Source organism: Dreissena polymorpha, chromosome 1 (assembly GCF_020536995.1).
Source record: "Dreissena polymorpha isolate Duluth1 chromosome 1, UMN_Dpol_1.0, whole genome shotgun sequence".
Lineage (NCBI taxonomy): Eukaryota > Metazoa > Mollusca > Bivalvia > Myida > Dreissenidae > Dreissena > Dreissena polymorpha.
The window spans coordinates 8,847,469-8,864,972 of record NC_068355.1 but is presented as its reverse complement, the minus strand read 5'-3'; the positions used below and the strand labels follow the sequence as shown (position 1 = coordinate 8,864,972).

At 36.4% G+C, this 17,504-nt stretch overlaps 1 protein-coding gene and 1 long non-coding RNA gene across 5 annotated transcripts in view; both read left to right on the top strand.

The window, feature by feature from the left end:
• The window catches only part of LOC127870437 (rabankyrin-5-like), a 75,045-nt gene extending 63,243 nt beyond the window's left edge, over window positions 1-11,802 (top strand). For all 4 annotated transcript variants that reach the window (XM_052413041.1, XM_052413031.1, XM_052413037.1 and 1 more), the window contains 4 exons: window positions 1,131-1,255; window positions 1,500-1,646; window positions 3,455-3,545; window positions 6,663-11,802. In XM_052413041.1, coding sequence (XP_052269001.1) covers window positions 1,131-1,255; window positions 1,500-1,646; window positions 3,455-3,545; window positions 6,663-6,795 — 496 coding nt within the window. In that variant the 3' untranslated portion in view covers window positions 6,796-11,802. The remainder of the gene's footprint in view (window positions 1-1,130; window positions 1,256-1,499; window positions 1,647-3,454; window positions 3,546-6,662) is intronic.
• Window positions 11,803-14,298: 2,496 nt separating this feature from the next.
• LOC127865311 (uncharacterized) lies at window positions 14,299-16,963 on the top strand. The gene is made up of 3 exons (XR_008042582.1): window positions 14,299-14,433; window positions 14,855-14,987; window positions 15,462-16,963. It is a non-coding gene; the product is annotated as an uncharacterized LOC127865311 (long non-coding RNA).
• Window positions 16,964-17,504: the final 541 nt, after the last annotated feature.

Here is a 17,504-nt window from a genome sequence, read left to right as displayed (position 1 = left end):
AAGTGTTGTCCCAGATATGCCTGTGCAGTCTTCTCCTTGTGCCTAAAGTGTTGTCCCAGATATGCATGTGCAGTCTTCTCCTTGTACCTGAAGTGTTGTCCTAGATATTCCTGTGCTGTCTTCTCCTTGTGCCTAAAGTGTTGTCCCAGATATGCCTGTGCAGTCTTCTCCTTGTGCCTAAAGTGTTGTCCCAGATATGCATGTGCAGTCTTCTCCTTGTACCTGAAGTGTTGTCCTAGATATTCCTGTGCTGTCTTCTCCTTGTGCCTAAAGTGTTGTCCCAGATATTCCTGTGCAGTCTTCTCCTCGTGCCTAAAGTGTTGTCCCAGATATGCCTGTGCAGTCTTCTCCTTGTGTCCCAAGTGTTGTCCTAGATATTCCTATGCAGTCTTCTCCTTGTGCCTAAAGTGTTGTCCCAGATATGCATGTGCAGTCTTCTCCTTGTGCCTAAAGTGTTGTCCCAGATATGCATGTGCAGTCTTCTCCTTGTGCCTAAAGTGTTGTCCCAGATATGCCTGTGCAGTCTTCTCCTTGTGCCTAAAGTGTTGTCCCAGATATGCATGTGCAGTCTTCTCCTTGTACCTGAAGTGTTGTCCTAGATATTCCTGTGCAGTCTTCTCCTTGTGCCGAAAGTGTTGCCCCAGATATGCATGTGCAGTCTTCTCCCTGTGCCTAAAGTGTTGTCCCAGATATGCCTGTGCAGTCTTCACCTTGTGCCTAAAGTGTTGTCCTAGATATTCCTGTGCAGTCTTCTCCTTGTGCCTAAAGTGTTGTCCTAGATATGCCTGTGCAGTCTTCTCCTTGTGCCTAAAGTGTTGTCCCAGATATGCCTGTGCAGTCTTCTCCTTGTGCCTAAAGTGTTGTCCCAGATATACCTGTGCAGTCTTCTCCTTGTGCCTACAGTGTTGTCTTAGATATGCATGTGCAGTCTTCTCCTTGTGCCTAAAGTGTTGTCCCAGATATGCCTGTGCAGTCTTCTCCTCCTTAGAAGGGACTTTTCTTTAAACAAATGTTTTTCTAAAAGGGGAAAGTCCCTGATTAGCCTGTACATAGTGCTAGTCCTGGACAACACTTTACGCACATGCATTAAGCTTAATTTACTCTGAACGTATCTTATTTCCATGGTACAGAGGCCAGAATCCCCTGCATGTGCTTGGAGCCTATGGAAAGGACAATGCAGCAGCCATCTATGAGTTGTTCAAGGAGAGTATGCCAGAGTACCCAATAGCAAAGCTGGATGCAGAGGGCAACACTGGCAAGTTCTCATTAAAATTATGTTGTTTTTGTTGTGATAAATAGGTTGTGAGCTTGATCCCTAATAAAGAAGCATCAAATAATTTTCTTGTACTGGCAATAGAAAACAGCAACACTATCACACTTCACTTAATTGAACTGAACATTTTATCTCATCAGTGCTTTAACCTCCAGATTACACTTCTTTGTTTTATTAACAGCTCTTGTTTGTTATTGAAAGGTTATGTTTGAGTGGTGTATTTCAGTGTTGTTGCTGGCGTACATGAATGGTAACGGTGCCCTGTGTCGTACCCTGGTCAGGGCAGGCTCCCCTCTGGGCACAGTCAACAAACAGGGGCTCAGTGTTTTCAACGTTCCCGTGGCTACCAAGCAGCTTCTCTTCAAAATGTTAGGTGAGCAAATTAACCCTTTACCACTAAGCTATGTACATGTACCTTGACGCATTTGTAGTCCCTTAGAAAGTTCAATTGAATTAAATACTTTTTTTTACTAGATTCAAGTGTTTAAGGCTTCATTTCCAACCCATGATACTGATGAGCAGCAAACAGCATAAAACCTGAACAGACTGCAAGTTTCTTGAAGGCTGTTCTGGTTTAATGCTGTTTGCATATTGCCATTGTTTGCACATTTGCCATTTTTACTTTACTTCTGTGTGGGAACGGGTTAAATAAATAAACAATTTCAATGTATATTTTCAATTCTTTTTGGAACACAAAGCTGGCGTGTGAGTTTTTATGACAGGCATTCTTTTAACCATAATTGCTCAAGTCTTAGGGTTAGGGTAAATTGTTTATTTAACAGGCATGGTGCTCTTTAAAAGTTGTATCAGTCATTCTGATATAAACAGAACTCGTGTTACCAATGGATAGTGACATTCTGTTTATGCTCTCTGCTGTATGATGTACATCACACTGATCCTACACTGCTGGTCACTTATAACTCTCTGCTGTATGATGTACATCACACTGATCCTACACTGCTGGTCATTTATAACTCTCTGTTGTATGATATACATCACACTGATCCTACACTGCTGGTCACTTATAACTCTCTGCTGTATAATGTACATCACACTGATCCTACACTGCTGGTCACTTATAACTCCCTGCTGTATGATGTACATCACACTGATCCTACACTGCTGGTCACTTATAACTCTCTGCTGTATGATGTACATCACACTGATCCTATACTGCTGGTCACTTATAACTCTCTGTTGTATGATGTACATCACACTGATCCTACACTGCTGGTCACTTATAACTCTCTGCTGTATGATGTACATCACACTGATCCTACACTGCTGGTCACTTATAACTCCCTGCTGTATGATGTACATCACACTGATCCTACACTGCTGGTCACTTATAACTCTCTGCTGTATAATGTACATCATACTGATCCTACACTACTGGTCACTTAGAACTCTCTGTTGTATGATGTACATCACACTGATCCTACACTGCTGGTCACTTATAACTCCCTGCTGTATGATGTACACCACACTGATCCTACACTGCTGGTCACTTATAACTCCCTGCTGTATGATGTACATCACACTGATCCTACACTGCTGGTCACTTATAACTCCCTGCTGTATGATGTACATCACACTGATCCTACACTGCTGGTCACTTATAACTCTCTGTTGTATGATGTACATCACACTGATCCTACACTGCTGGTCACTTATAACTCCCTGCTGTATGATGTACACCACACTGATCCTACACTGCTGGTCACTTATAACTCTCTGCTGTATGATGTACAGCACACTGATCCTACACTTCTGGTCACTTATAACTCTCTGCTGTATGATGTACATCACACTGATCCTACACTGCTGGTCACTTATAACTCTCTGCTGTATGATGTACATCACACTGATCCTACACTGCTGGTCACTTATAACTCTCTGCTGTATGATGTACATTACACTGATCCTACACTGCTGGTCACTTATAACTCTCTGCTGTATGATGTACATCACACTGATCCTACACTACTGGTCACTTATAACTCCCTGCTGTATGATGTACACCACACTGATCCTACACTGCTGGTCACTTATAACTCCCTGCTTTATTAGTGACATTTTGCGTATATGTGTTGTTAGTTTATTCCAAGACCCATTCAAATTCTTCATAGTTAATATTTCATAAAAAGAATGTTAACTGTACGTGTATGTGCTTGTCCACAGATATGTTGGCCAAGGAGCCGCCATGGAGTGATGGAGAGATGTGTTTGGAATGCACTGTGAAGTTCAGTTTGAAAAATAGAAAACACCACTGGTAAGGCAGGAATTATAGTTCCTTATTACTCTTATCTGGATCAATGCTTTACATAAATGCATTAAGCCTGGGTGTCCCAGAGAATGGTTCAAAGTTATTTTAACATAGAGAATGTGCTTCTTAGAGCATTCCAAAGTGTGTTAAAAATATCTAACAGATTTAAACTAAGACAAATGTGAATAATCAGTTAAAAGTATTTTAATTGTAGAACTGAGATATGAGTAAACTTATTTATTATTTTTTACAAGACTCCAGCACCCAGTCTTGACTTTGGTATTTTATAGTATTTTACATTAAGAACCTTGGTAATAAGTTGTTTGTCTTCTTTCCCTCTGTAGAAGCAACATAAAATCAACACTGTTTGCAGTACCAATCAAATTGTTGATGCAAGTAACACTGTATTATGTGTAATTTAAAATATACATAATTGTGTTGCTTTTGTGACTTAAACAGTGTATTTATACCCCTATTACCATTGGTAATGGGATCTATATAGGAGTCACTTTGTTGGTCTGTCAGTCCGTCTGTCGGTCTGTCTCGAAATTTCATCCAATCTTCACCAAACTTGGTCACAAGTTGTATCTAGATGATGTATAGGTCATGTTTGAATATGGGTCATGCCTGGTCAAAAACTACGTCACGGGGTCACTTAGTGTGTTTTAAACCGAAAGTTTGTCCAGACCATAACTATGTCATTTATCTTTAGATTTTATAATAACCTGGTACATTTGTTCATCATCATGGGACGGTGTGTTGCGTGAAAAAAATACGTCAATATCTCCAAGGTCAAGGTCACACATGGAGTTCAAAGGTCAAATGCTTGTCCGGGCCATAACTTTATCATTTATTGTGAGATTTTAAAATCATTTGGCAAATTTGTTCACCATAATTGGACGGTGTGTTGTGCGAAAGAATAACGTCTATATCTCCAAGGTCAAGGTCACACTTTTAGTTCAAAGATCAAAAATGGCCATAAATGAGCTTGTCTGGGCAATAACTATGTCGTTCATTGTGAGATTTTAAAATCATTTGGCACATTGGTTCACCATCATTGGACGGTGTGTTGCGCAAAAGAATTACGTTTATATCTCCAAGGTCAAGGTCACACTTTAAGTTCAAAGGTCAAAAATTGCTATAAATGAGCTTGTCTGGGCGATAACTATGTTGTTCATTATGAGATTTTTAAATCATTGCATATTTGTTCACCATCATTGGCCGGTGTGTCGCGCGAAAGAATTAAGTCGATATCTCCATGGTCAAGGTCAAATTTTGAGGTAAAAAATGGCCATAAATGAGCTTGTCCGGGCCATAACTATGTCGACCATTGTGAGATTTTAAAATCATTTGGCACATTTGTTCACCATCATTGGACGGTGTGTCACGTGAAAGAATTACGTTGATATCTCCAAGGTCAAGGTCACACTTCAAGTTCAAAGGTAAAAAATGGCCATAAATGAGCTTTTCTGGGCCATAACAATGTCGCTCATTGTGAGATTTTAAAATCATTTGGCACATTTGTTCACCATCATTGGACGGTGTGTCACGCGAAAGAATTACGTTGATATCTCCAAAGTCAAGGTCACATTCAAAGGTAAAAAATGGCCATAAATGAGCTTTTCTGGGCCATAACTATGTTGTTCATTGTGAGATTTTAAAATCATTTGACACATTTGTTCACCATCATTGGCCGGTGTGTCGCACAAAAGAATTACGTTGATATCTCCAAGGTCAAGGTCACACTGTAAGTTCAAAGGTCAAAATTGGCCCTAAATGAGCTTGTCCAGGCCATAACTATGTCATTCATTGTGAGATTTTAAAATCATCAAGCACATTTGTTCACCATCATTGGACGGTGTGTCGCGCGAAAGAATTACGTCGATATCTCCAAGGTCAAGGTCACAGTGTGAGTTCAAAGGTCAAAAATGGCCATAAATGATCTTGTCCGGGCCATAACTATGTCATTCATTGTGAGATTTCAAAATTACTTGGTATATTTGTTCACAATCATTGGACAATGTGTCATGCGAAAGAATTACGTCGATATCTCCAAGGTCAAGGTCACACTTGGAGTTCAAAAGTGAAAAATGGCCATAAATAAGCTTGTCCGGGCCATAACTATGTCATTCATTGTGAGATTTTAAAATGACTCTGTACATTAATTTTGTTCACAGTCATTGGACGGCGTGTCATGCGAAATAATTCAAGTGTTCAAAGGTCAAAATGACCATAAATAACAATGGCATAATAATTCTTAAAAATCGCCATAAATTAGATTCTCTTGTTTTGTGAAGACAGCATGCAAAATAGTCTGTGTCAATGCGGCACGTGGGGGTATATGTCACGTCTGTGCCAAAGCTCTAGTTTCAGTTGTTTATGTGTTACTTTTTCAAAAAAAAAAGTACTTTTCCAAGAATCGTTACAAGTGAATGTGTTTTTGATCATTTTTACTGTATATTTTGCATGCATGGACACTGTTTCATGTCTGAGGAATATTTGTAATCATTTGTATGTGTAAAAATCCATTTTATTGCTGCATTGTATATGCAAGTGCTTATTTTAAGCTTTAGGCTTAAAACATCATTAATACAACTGGTTAACTTATGGTAATAACTAACTTTATTATTATCCCCCGCCATAGGCGGAGGGATATTGTTTTGGCGTTGTCCGTCTCTCCGTCTTTCCGTCTGTCTTTCAGTCCCTCCGTCCGTCCGGCACTTTTGTGTCCGGAGCCATATCTTGGATGTGTTTTGGCTGATTTCATTGAAACTTGGTATGAGTATATATATGGATATGAGGATGATGCACGCCAAATGGCATTGTACACCATCATATAATAACGGAGTTATGTCCCTTTGTATTTTGAAAAAATGCTTTGTTGTGTGTCCGGAGCCATATCTTGGAAGTGCTTTGACAGATTTCATTGAAACTTGGTATGAGTATATATATGGATAAGAGGATGATGCACGTTGGCGTTGTCCATCTGTCCAGAAAACTTTTGAGTCCAGAAGTATAATGGCGGGGGATATCAATTCAACGAATTTGCTTGTTAATGATTGATTTCTCATTCTAACTTCATTTTAATAGTTTGTTAAGGATTAATATAAATTAATTTTCCAGTCGCCATTGTGGGAGATTACTTTGTGCCAAGTGTTCATCTAAAGACATGCCTATCATCAAGTACAATCTGTCCAAGCCAGTGCGGGTTTGTGACGTGTGTTTTGACGTGCTGTCCATTGGCGGAACCTTTTGACGCAAGCTTTAAAAGTGTGTAAAGGAACTGCTGTGTTGCTGCATTGCCAGTTTCTCAAGCCAATAACATTGTTTAGGTTGTACCATAATACTCATAATGTTTAAACATTCAAAAATTAAGGTTTACCTGCAGCTTTATGTATACTATTAAATTACTACTCATATTGTGTATATTGTATCATGCCAACAAGATGTTTCTGTTTTTAAAATAATAGACAAATATTTGTTGATTGTATTGTCCACAATTTATAACTTGGTATCAAGACTTTTGTACATTTGGCATATAATTTTTATTTTCTGTCAATATTTATTGTCCATTTTAATCTTTGTTTTGATGTATTTTGTATGACCCAGACATCTTAATATAGTGATTGTCCTGGCTTTGGTTTGTTTGTCCATCAGCACTTTCATTCTTAAGTGGTTTGGTAGATTTTGCCATAACACTGCCTGCTACAACTATTTGTAAGTAACACACTTGTTGTGTAGGACCATTTTCTTTAAATTCTTTAAACCATATCCCTTAGCTCACTTAGACATAATTTAAACTTATAATAATTAGCATGGAATTTTATGGATATTTATGTTTCATTATTTGTCTGGCACCATCACTGCTTGCTACCTAACTGGAATACTTGCACTATCTACTGATAATATTAACCCTTTCCCACTCAGAAGCAAAGTGAAAATGGTTATGTGCAAACAGCATAAAACCAATACAGCCTAGGAGTAACTCGCAGTCTGTTCAGGTTTTATGCTGTTTGCTGCTCATTAGTATCTATGAATTGGAAATGAAGCCTTTAAAACTTGAATTTGGTAAGACAGGTCTTTAGTTAAATAATACTTTTAAAGTGACAAAATAAAAGTGGTAAAGGGATAAATACATATCTAGTGGTAAAGGGTTAAACCTCTTGAAACTTCTTGCTGACCCTGACCTGGTTATTCATTGTTAGATTTTACTACTTCAGTAGCATTTACACTGCTTTCTACATCTATGGAACTTGTACTTGACCATTCCCTGTCCATATCGCCTTACCTAATTTTGACGTTTACTTTGACATTGACTTAAAATGGACCAATTGAAATGGTTAATTTATTTGGTAACTAAATGTTACTATGTCATCTAGCATCACCATTAAGCTAGGAAATGTGAGTGTATCAAACAACGATCCTTGTTTTATTTTTATTAACTTAGATATGAGGTATTAATTTATATTAGCACATTTGTGTTCAAAAATAATCACAAATATATCTGCTTCTATAGAAATACAGAGTAAGGGGCCTACCACAGTGCAGTTATCAACAGAAGGGACATTGTGGTAGCCTCCCTTGGACATGTAGGAAAAATGGTTTTGTGTTTGTCTGTACAGTACATTTAACATGATTCTGTTCATTTTAGTGAAACTTTTGTTCAACACTAACATGGTATAGCAATTACACTGCCAGATTATAATATGCTATTTTTTACGATTGATGTGCAACATGATTATTATTCACATTTTATTACTTTTATTTAATTCAAATGAGCCTTGTCCTGTAAAAAGGTGCTTAATGCATGTGCATAGAGTGTTGTCCCAGATAAGCCTGTGCAGTCGCACATGCTAATCAGGGACGACACTTTCCACCTTAACTGTATTTTCGTCCAGAAGGGTCTTCTTTTAAACGAAAAGTGCAATAAAAGCAGAAAGTGTTGTCCCTCATAAGCCTGTGCGGACTGCACAACCTAATCTAGGACGACATTGTACGCACATAGCGGACTGCACAACCTGATCTAGGACGACATTGTACGCACATAGCGGACTGCACAACCTGATCTAGGACGACATTGTACGCACATAGCGGACTGCACAACCTGATCTAGGACGACAGTGTACACACATAGCGGACTTCACAACCTGATCTAGGACGACAGTGTACGCACATAGCGGACTGCACAACCTGATCTAGGACGACAGTGTACTCACATAAACCTCCTTTGCACAGACTGAGGCTCAAATATATCACATTTTAGCTTAAAAGCAAACAATTTTACAAGAGCATGCATTATTATTTAAGTTTTTTTTCTATAACATATTTGCCTTAGCTTACTTGGCTGCCCATACTAACCCAGATAAGCCCTACACCAGTTGCATTAAGCATGATTTGTTTTGAATTGTATGTAGCCAAATTGCAACAACAGTTAACAACTGGTAGCTCATTCTGAAGAAGTAATTAATAATAAATAGAAATGTTAATGAAGACATTTTAGTTTACATGTTATTAGTTTAAGTACAACATGAAATGAGTACATCAACATTGTTATTTATCTTACAAGTAGTATATACTGTAGATGTTCATTTTGTTGACATGTGTTTGAAAGTGAACACAATCATATATTTTTTCATACCTGATATCTGCCGGAGATAATGTTGCCTGATATATTTTTTATGTCATGGTCAACAGGAAGTTCTTCTTTCAGTCATGTGTGGAGGATGGTCATATTACTTGGAATCAACTATGAAGTAATCATTTTTACTAAAATTGAATCAGATTCAACAAAACAAACAATGTCATACCAAGATGTAATATATTTTAAACACAAAATGCAACACAAACAGCAAAAAATATTTTTCTACAAATATTAAGCGCGCGTGCTCATGACGTCATTATTAACACGTCAAACGACAAAAGTAATATTCTTTCCTTCCAAAACTGCAGCTTTTTAGCGTTTTTTTCTCCATTATTTCTTTAAAATCAGGGACGTAGAGGTATGATAAACAGAAAAACAGGTTACTGCCTGATCTTTTTGTAATATATCAGGCCTCGCCGTTATATTATTCTATACTTTGCCTGATATATTACAAAAAGATCAGGCAGTAACCTGTTATTCTTTATATATATTTGAGTCAGGTAAGATTATGTCAAGTAGTTCATAACAGTGCTTGCATCTTGAGAGACATACATGTCATTAGTTTTTTGACAATTATACAAATGGGTTAAAGTTGTAACACATGACACACTGAAAAGCTTTAAATGTTGAGTTCCATGTATTGCAATTTCACTCCGGTAAAATGAACATGTAAACCAAAAATATGTTTAATTTTTCATTTGAACATACTAATGCTAGACTTAAATAATCAAAACTTGCATTTTAAACAAAATTTGTTTTGATGAAAAAAGCATTTTGTGCGCTAAGTTTCAAATACAAAAAAGAATACAAGAGTTTCCTGTTTGGGGTTTGATAACTTTTGTTGAATGTGTATTACTTGTGCAATATTGTAATTGTTTGTGCAGCTTCTTTGTTGAATTAGAATAATTGCTGGATGATTGTCAAGGTTTATAATTATTGTACTAACATGTATGTATACTTGATAGGATAGTTGTCCGAGTATTGTTCCAGTATTTTATCACGAGATTTTACATCAACCTTGTTCTGTATGTACTTTAGACATGCAATACTTATTATGAATTATCTATGAATGCATATTTATTAAGATATAACTGGTGGAAGCAGTAAGACTATATTTACAGATATTTGTTTAGTTTTTGTGTTGAAAGCCCATAATCACTCAAAATCAACAAATATTTTGTACAATAAAATTAAAATATCAAAGTGATAACAATAAAGTTAACACATAAAAAACAATTATCCTTATAGTAGTGGCAAAAATTTCAACGCTAAATTTGGATTGCTTCGGGCAGCATCCGAAGGAAGACATCGTTCTCATAAATACAACGATCTTCCAATGCTGCCCGAAGCCAGTTTCGTGTTTGCTCATAAATGTTTGGATATTGTGGCAGAAAATTAACATGGAATATATTGTCACACAAAAAATAAAACTATCAATTTGTATCTATCATACCATACCACATCTAGCGTTAAAATGTTGGCTATAACGCTAGAAGGAACACTGATTATGGGTTAAATTTATTTTATGAAATATTTTGAAAATATTTGTGAATGCAAGTATTTATGTAACTTTAATTATATACTTGTAATGAAAATGTTTGGAAATACATGAACATGCATAATAATTTATAATATCAACATTTTGTTTACCTTCGCAAGTAGTTGTAGAATATACTTGTTGTTTACCTAATTGTAGACTTTTGAGAAGGAAATAATCAGCAACATATGTAACAACCAACCTATGGGCCATGCTTTGTGAAAAAGGGGTTTTAATGTATGTGCATACGCAGTCCACACAGTCTAATCAGGAACACCACTTTCCACTTTATGCCTAGTGGATTCACTCATCCTTCTAAATTGAATCAATTTATTTCCAAAATTAGGGATGTCAAGTATATTTATTTCTATATTTAGAATATTTCTAACAGAAATTCCTGTAAGCAAACAGCGCATCATGTGGCTGCTCATCTGGGTCTACGCTGTTTGCCAAGGCCTTTTTTCTAGACGCTAGGCATAAATGGGTTAATGGTTCTTTTAAAGAAAGTCCCTTGTTAGCGAAAATGCACTTTAGACGGAAAGTGTCATCCTGATTAGTCTTTGCGGACTGCACAGGCTGACTGCACAGGCTGACTGCACAGGCTGACTGCACAGGCTGACTGCACAGGCTGACTGCACAGGCTGACTTCACAGGCTGACTGCACAGGCTGACTGCACAGGCTGACTGCACAGGCTGACTGCACAGGCTGACTGCACAGGCTGACTGCACAGGCTGACTGCACAGGCTGACTGCACAGGCTGACTGCACAGGCTGACTGCACAGGCTGACTGCACAGGCTGACTGCACAGGCTAATCTGGTGAGACTTGCATTATCTCCCCTTCTCACAGAGGTAGGCTCATATTGTTTAAATGATAAAGTTTGAATAATTTTCAACCTGCATTTATGAATAAAAATGAATGCAGCATAAAACTTTTTACATTGAGGTTAATGTTTGAGAGATTTGATGCTTGCTTTGTTAGTGATTAATATTTATTTAGTGTACGTACATTTTTTTACGTTTATTTTATTTTATTAAATGGATGTTGTTTTACACTTCTGTACTGCAATAAATATTGAAACTGCATTCCTTTTTCTTTTGTTTCAAACATGACATATTGTTTGTTGTATTGACACTCCGTTACTATAACAATGGGTAAATAGGAGCAGTAGATCTCTTGCAGATCTCCGTCATGACTGTTACAACCTTAAAATGTTTGTTCTAAATAATCCAATAAAAATCAAACTTATCCTAATAAACAAATAAATATGTTTATGCTTCCTGGTTAGGAATGAGATTGAAACCGAACTCAGTAATTATGGTGAGCATCCTTGCATACAAATTGTCTTATCCACAATATCTAGAGTATAAAAACTTGTAAATATATTATTGATTGTTTAACAAGATAGCCCTGAAGTGCCTAACTGTGATTAATGAACACCAACTGTTAAAGGCTTAGTTACAAAAACATAATGACAAAGGTTTATCAAGATTGAATCATAAAAGTAGCTTCTTACAATATTTGACCTGGTGTCCTTTTTTAAGCTCACCTGTGCACAACATGCTCAATGGTCAGCTTTTGTGTCCACATTTTATCCGCCGTTCATCGTCAACATTTGCCTTGTTCACACTCTAGAGGCCACATTTCTTGTCCTATCTTTATGAAACTTGTTCAGATGATTTGTCCCAATTATATATTGGACGAGTTTGAAAATGATTCAAGTTGGTTGAAAAACATGGCCACTTGGGGTGGGGCATTTTTCCTTATATGCCTATTGTAAAACCTTGTTAACACTCATTGAGTCCACATTTATTGTCCCATCTTCATGTAACTTTCTTAAAAGATTTGTCCCAATGAGATATTGAACAAGTTCCAAAATGCTTCTGGTTGGTTGAAAAACATGGCTGCCAGGGGTTGGGGCATTTTCCTTATATGGCTTTAGTAAAACCTTGTTTACACTCTAAAAGTCACATTTATAGTCAATTCTTCATGAAACTTGGTCAGAACATTTGTTATAATGATATCATGGATGAGTTTGAAAATGGTTACAATCTGTTGAAAAACATGGCAGCCAGGGGGTGCTGCATTTTTCCTTATATAGCAATAGTAAAACCTTGTTAACTTTCTTGAGGCCACATTTATTGTCTTCATGAAACTTGGTTAGAACATTTGTTCTAAGGATATCTTTGGCTGTACAGAACTGGCCAGTTCCTTTGTATCTCAAGTGAGGGACTTTGGGCCTCTCAGGTCCACTTGTTTTTAAACATGACCCATATTCAAACTCTGCCTATACATATTCCTATCAAGTCATAATTTAGACTACAGAGTTGCAACTAGTATTTTTTTGAAGATTTGCCTTAGTGACCTTGTTTTTGGCCATTTGTGCTGGAGATTCAAATTTGGCCTTGGTATTGTCAAGGTCAATTTTATGAATGATTTTGTTTTATCAAGATTGCGTCATAAATGTGGGCAAGGTTTTTCTAAGATTTAACCTGGTAACCTTTTTTTTGGATACATATGACCAAGATTGGAATTTGGTCGATATATTGTCTAGATATCTAGCCAAGATTTATCAAGATTTAGTAATATATGTGCCTCTTGAGAGGTTATAAGATTGTTCTATCATTTTAACTTGTGACCTAGTATTTTAACCAACGTGACCCGATTTGAATTCGGCCAAGATATTTTCAAAATCAACATTCTGCCTTTCTGTTTTCTCAAGATTTAGTTTTAAAATTGAATGCTTAAATGTGTCATGTAGAGTGGCATCAATTCTGATTTAAATATTTCAGCATTAAATACTACATGTACTGAAACGCAGGTCTATATTTAGTTACAGTACCTGGTCTGTTGCAACATGCATGCTTTTCATGCATAGAACTTGACAGACAACAGCAACAATTTCGCGCTCTTATTAAAACACAGTTTTAAATTGTGTACATGTATAGTGAATGATTAACCCTGTATTTGCACTCACAGGAACTTAAAGCAGCAAATATTCAAACATGGCAATAGCAAAATGAAATATACATGTAGTGGAATAAAATTTCTACTGTCTCAATTGTTTAAAGGTTATTGTTTTCACATCTTACCATAAGGATTCGATTGCACACCATTTTCTTAAAACGTTTCATAGGTAACTATTATTTACAGTTACAAGGTATGATGATGATGCCCAAAATTGTCTTTAATATACTGTATTAATTATCGATTTATATTACGTAAATTGTAATACTGTAATGGTTTGTTAATCTTTCTGCGGTAAACGCTTACTTAATTGACAGTCTTCAATAAAAAATAGTACCAAATTAACCCCACCTTCATAAGCATTCTCGTAACCTGAAAATGTCTCGTTACGCATCTGCGTTATGTGGCATAAATATTCAATATGTATGTCATGCTATCTCTTATCAGTGGATTATCTATTAAGCAATGGAGCGTTTACAGCCATTTTGCTTAGAAAAAGGTACAAAGTGCTCGTTTAAAGTGTGTGTTTAATTCAGAAGTTTATTTACAGGTCATTGCTAAGTCTTCACAAAAAATATAATCTGCAGATTTGCACCTGTGACCTTTCAGGGGAAATATTTAATTTTGACCCAAAGTAGGGCTGATCTACCTTGGCTGCCTGGGTATTTGCCAAAGAAATACTTTTGATCCAAGTAGACAAGTGCACGGTGGCCAATGCAACCATGTCTGGTTGCCCTTTAAAGGACAAGGTTACTCCACATTTTTAACTTTAATGGCCAGCAGAAAGTTTCAATTGTAATTGGCCATATTTGCGATCGTAAATGCTAAAATATATTATCTTGACTTTGAAATTAAGTTAGAAAAAACATGTTTTTAAATAATTTAAATAAACAAAGGTTAAAAATTTTTTTGCTTTTTTTTCACTTAATGGCATATTCACCGCATTGAATGTGTCTTATTTATTGCACCTATATTCAAACCAGACGTGTAAATTTGTAAATAAAAAATATACAACCGGTGATCAAATCATGTGTCTTCACATGACTAATGATGATTTTTTTATACCATTGAAATATATTGTATTTTAATATTTGATTGACATGCAGTTTTGTTTCGATATATTTGATTGACATGCAGTTTTGTTTCGATATATTCAAATCATTCTTTCAGAGCCACCTCATGCAAAAATGGGTCTTATGGCGCTTCTGCACGCATAGCTTAAGCACAGTCTGCGCTCTTGCTCCATCTGATCAGGAGCTGCCCTGTCCACTGTAGATCACGCAGGCTTTCGTGGTCTCATGAGGTATACCCTGACAGGACTGCGAGATGCACAGACTGGACCATATCTACACTGGCATTATATGACATAAGACCCATTTTCCCATGATGCATGTCTTTAAAAATATTGTTTCCTATAAATGGAACATCTTAGCACAATACTTTTCTATAGAAAATTGAAGTCGAACTGTGTTTTTTATAGAAAACTAGCAAATTTTGGTAGCCTATTCAGTCTTTCAAGAACGATTTCCACACAGACTGACCTAGTACGGCAACCATTTGTGGTTAGATAATGAAACGATATCTGTCTTATCATGACACTGTACTATCTAGTTAATAAGTACATTATTTAATTTATCATTATGAAATAATTATAAAATAGAATTTATATGCATATACAAAACTTTTCTTTTAATATTTGTTTTGCTTTACACAATGCAAAAATAGTTGTAATAATCACTTAGTAAAATGGAATTGGGTTTTTCCGTTTTTCTTCCAGTTTTCTTCCTGTTGAACTGATTAGGATGCTATATATAGTCACAGCTGCTGTGCTGCGTACGTGTATATGCGTATTTAAGAGTTCATTTAGAAGTTTTGCTGCGTTTATTGGCCGACAGGCCCCTGTGACCTTTAAGGTGAGCTGTGTTTAGCTATGTTAACGTAACATTCAGTGTACTATTTTCATGATGCAAAAATGTTGTTTGGTGTATTCTTCCTTGACGCAAACCCTTTCCCGGCGCGAATGCGGCAGTCATCAAGTTTTTACTCCTTCACAAATCTGGCTTGCAAAACATGCTGTTTACTGTAGTTGTTCACAAGCGAACAACTAAAAATAACTTAGACAGTCATACACTTGTATAAGCAAATCTTAAAAACAAAGTAACATACTATGTGCGATTAACAATATGATATAGTGGCTAGGTGTTTTGATGTACATGATGTCATACTGAATATGTGCATTGATTTACAATATAACACACTGGCTAGGTGTAGAATGTCATACTAAATATGTGCATTGATTTACAATATAACACACTGGCTATGTGTATTGATGTACAGGATGTAAAACTGAATATGTGCATTGATTTACAATTTGACACACTGGCTAGGTGTATTGATGTATGGGATGTCATACTGAATATGTGCATTAATTTACAATATAACATACTGGCTAGGTGTATTGATGTACAGGATTTCATACTGAATTCGTACATTGATGTACAATATTAGTTACACCGTTAGTAACTGATGGTGTATGGGATATACACCCTCAGTAATTTCATACGGTACAAGAGTGAAGCTGGAGTATGGTATTAAATTACTGAGGGTGTATTTCCCATACACCGTCAGTTACTAACGGTGTGACGATTATATCTCAACCGACTACTTGATTACTCAGTGGGTATTGAAATTACTCGGGGTGTATGAAAAGTACTCCATGGGCACGTGACGGCTCTGAGCCAATTGGATTAGGTCATATTTGTAGAAGATGAGATATTATGACATACAGAATTTGTGCATTGATTTACAATATAACATACTGGCTAGGTGTATTGATGTACATGATGTCATACTGAATTTGTGCATTGATGTACAATATGACATACTGGTTAGGTGTATTAATGTACAGGATGTCATACTGAATATGTGCATTGATTTACAATATGACATACTGGCTAGGTGTATTGATGTAAGGATGTCATACTGAATTTGTGCATTGATGTATATTATGACATACTGTTTTGGTGAATAGATGTACAGGATGTCATACTGAATTTGTGCATTGATTTACAATATGACATACTGGCTAGGTGTATTGATGTAAGGATGTCATACTGAATTTGTGCATTGATTTACAATATGACATACTGGCTAGGTGTATTGATGTAAGGATGTCATACTGAATTTGTGCATTGATGTATATAATGACATACTGTTTTGGTGAATAGATGTACAGGATGTCATACTGAATATGTGCATTGATTTACAATATGACATACTGGTTAGGTGTATTGATGTACAGGATGTCATACTGAATATGTGCATTGATTTACAATATGATATAGTGGCTAGGTGTATTGATGTACAGGATGTCATACTGAATTTGTGCATTGATGTACAATATGACATACTGGTTAGGTGTATTGATGTACAGGATGTCATACTGAATATGTGCATTGATTTACAATTTGACATACTGGTTAGGTGTATTGATGTACAGGATGTCATACTGAATACAATAGAATTGCAATAACTCGAGCTGGCGATTTCTCGAAAACTGGCGATTACTCGAGCATTAAAGGAAGTCCCTAGCATTTTCCTTTAATTTCTATATAAAAATACCCGCAATAACTCAAACATGCGATTTTCGATAACTCGAGGATGTGTGCCGGTCCCTGAAAGGCATTTCACACCTAATTAACTGGCAATTATTCGAGGGCACTTTCTCGTCTGGTCGGTGCTAAAAATATTCGAGTTGTGAAAACAGCGAAATCAAGCAGACAAAAGACGCTCGATTAGGTGTGAAGTTAGTTGCAGTTTG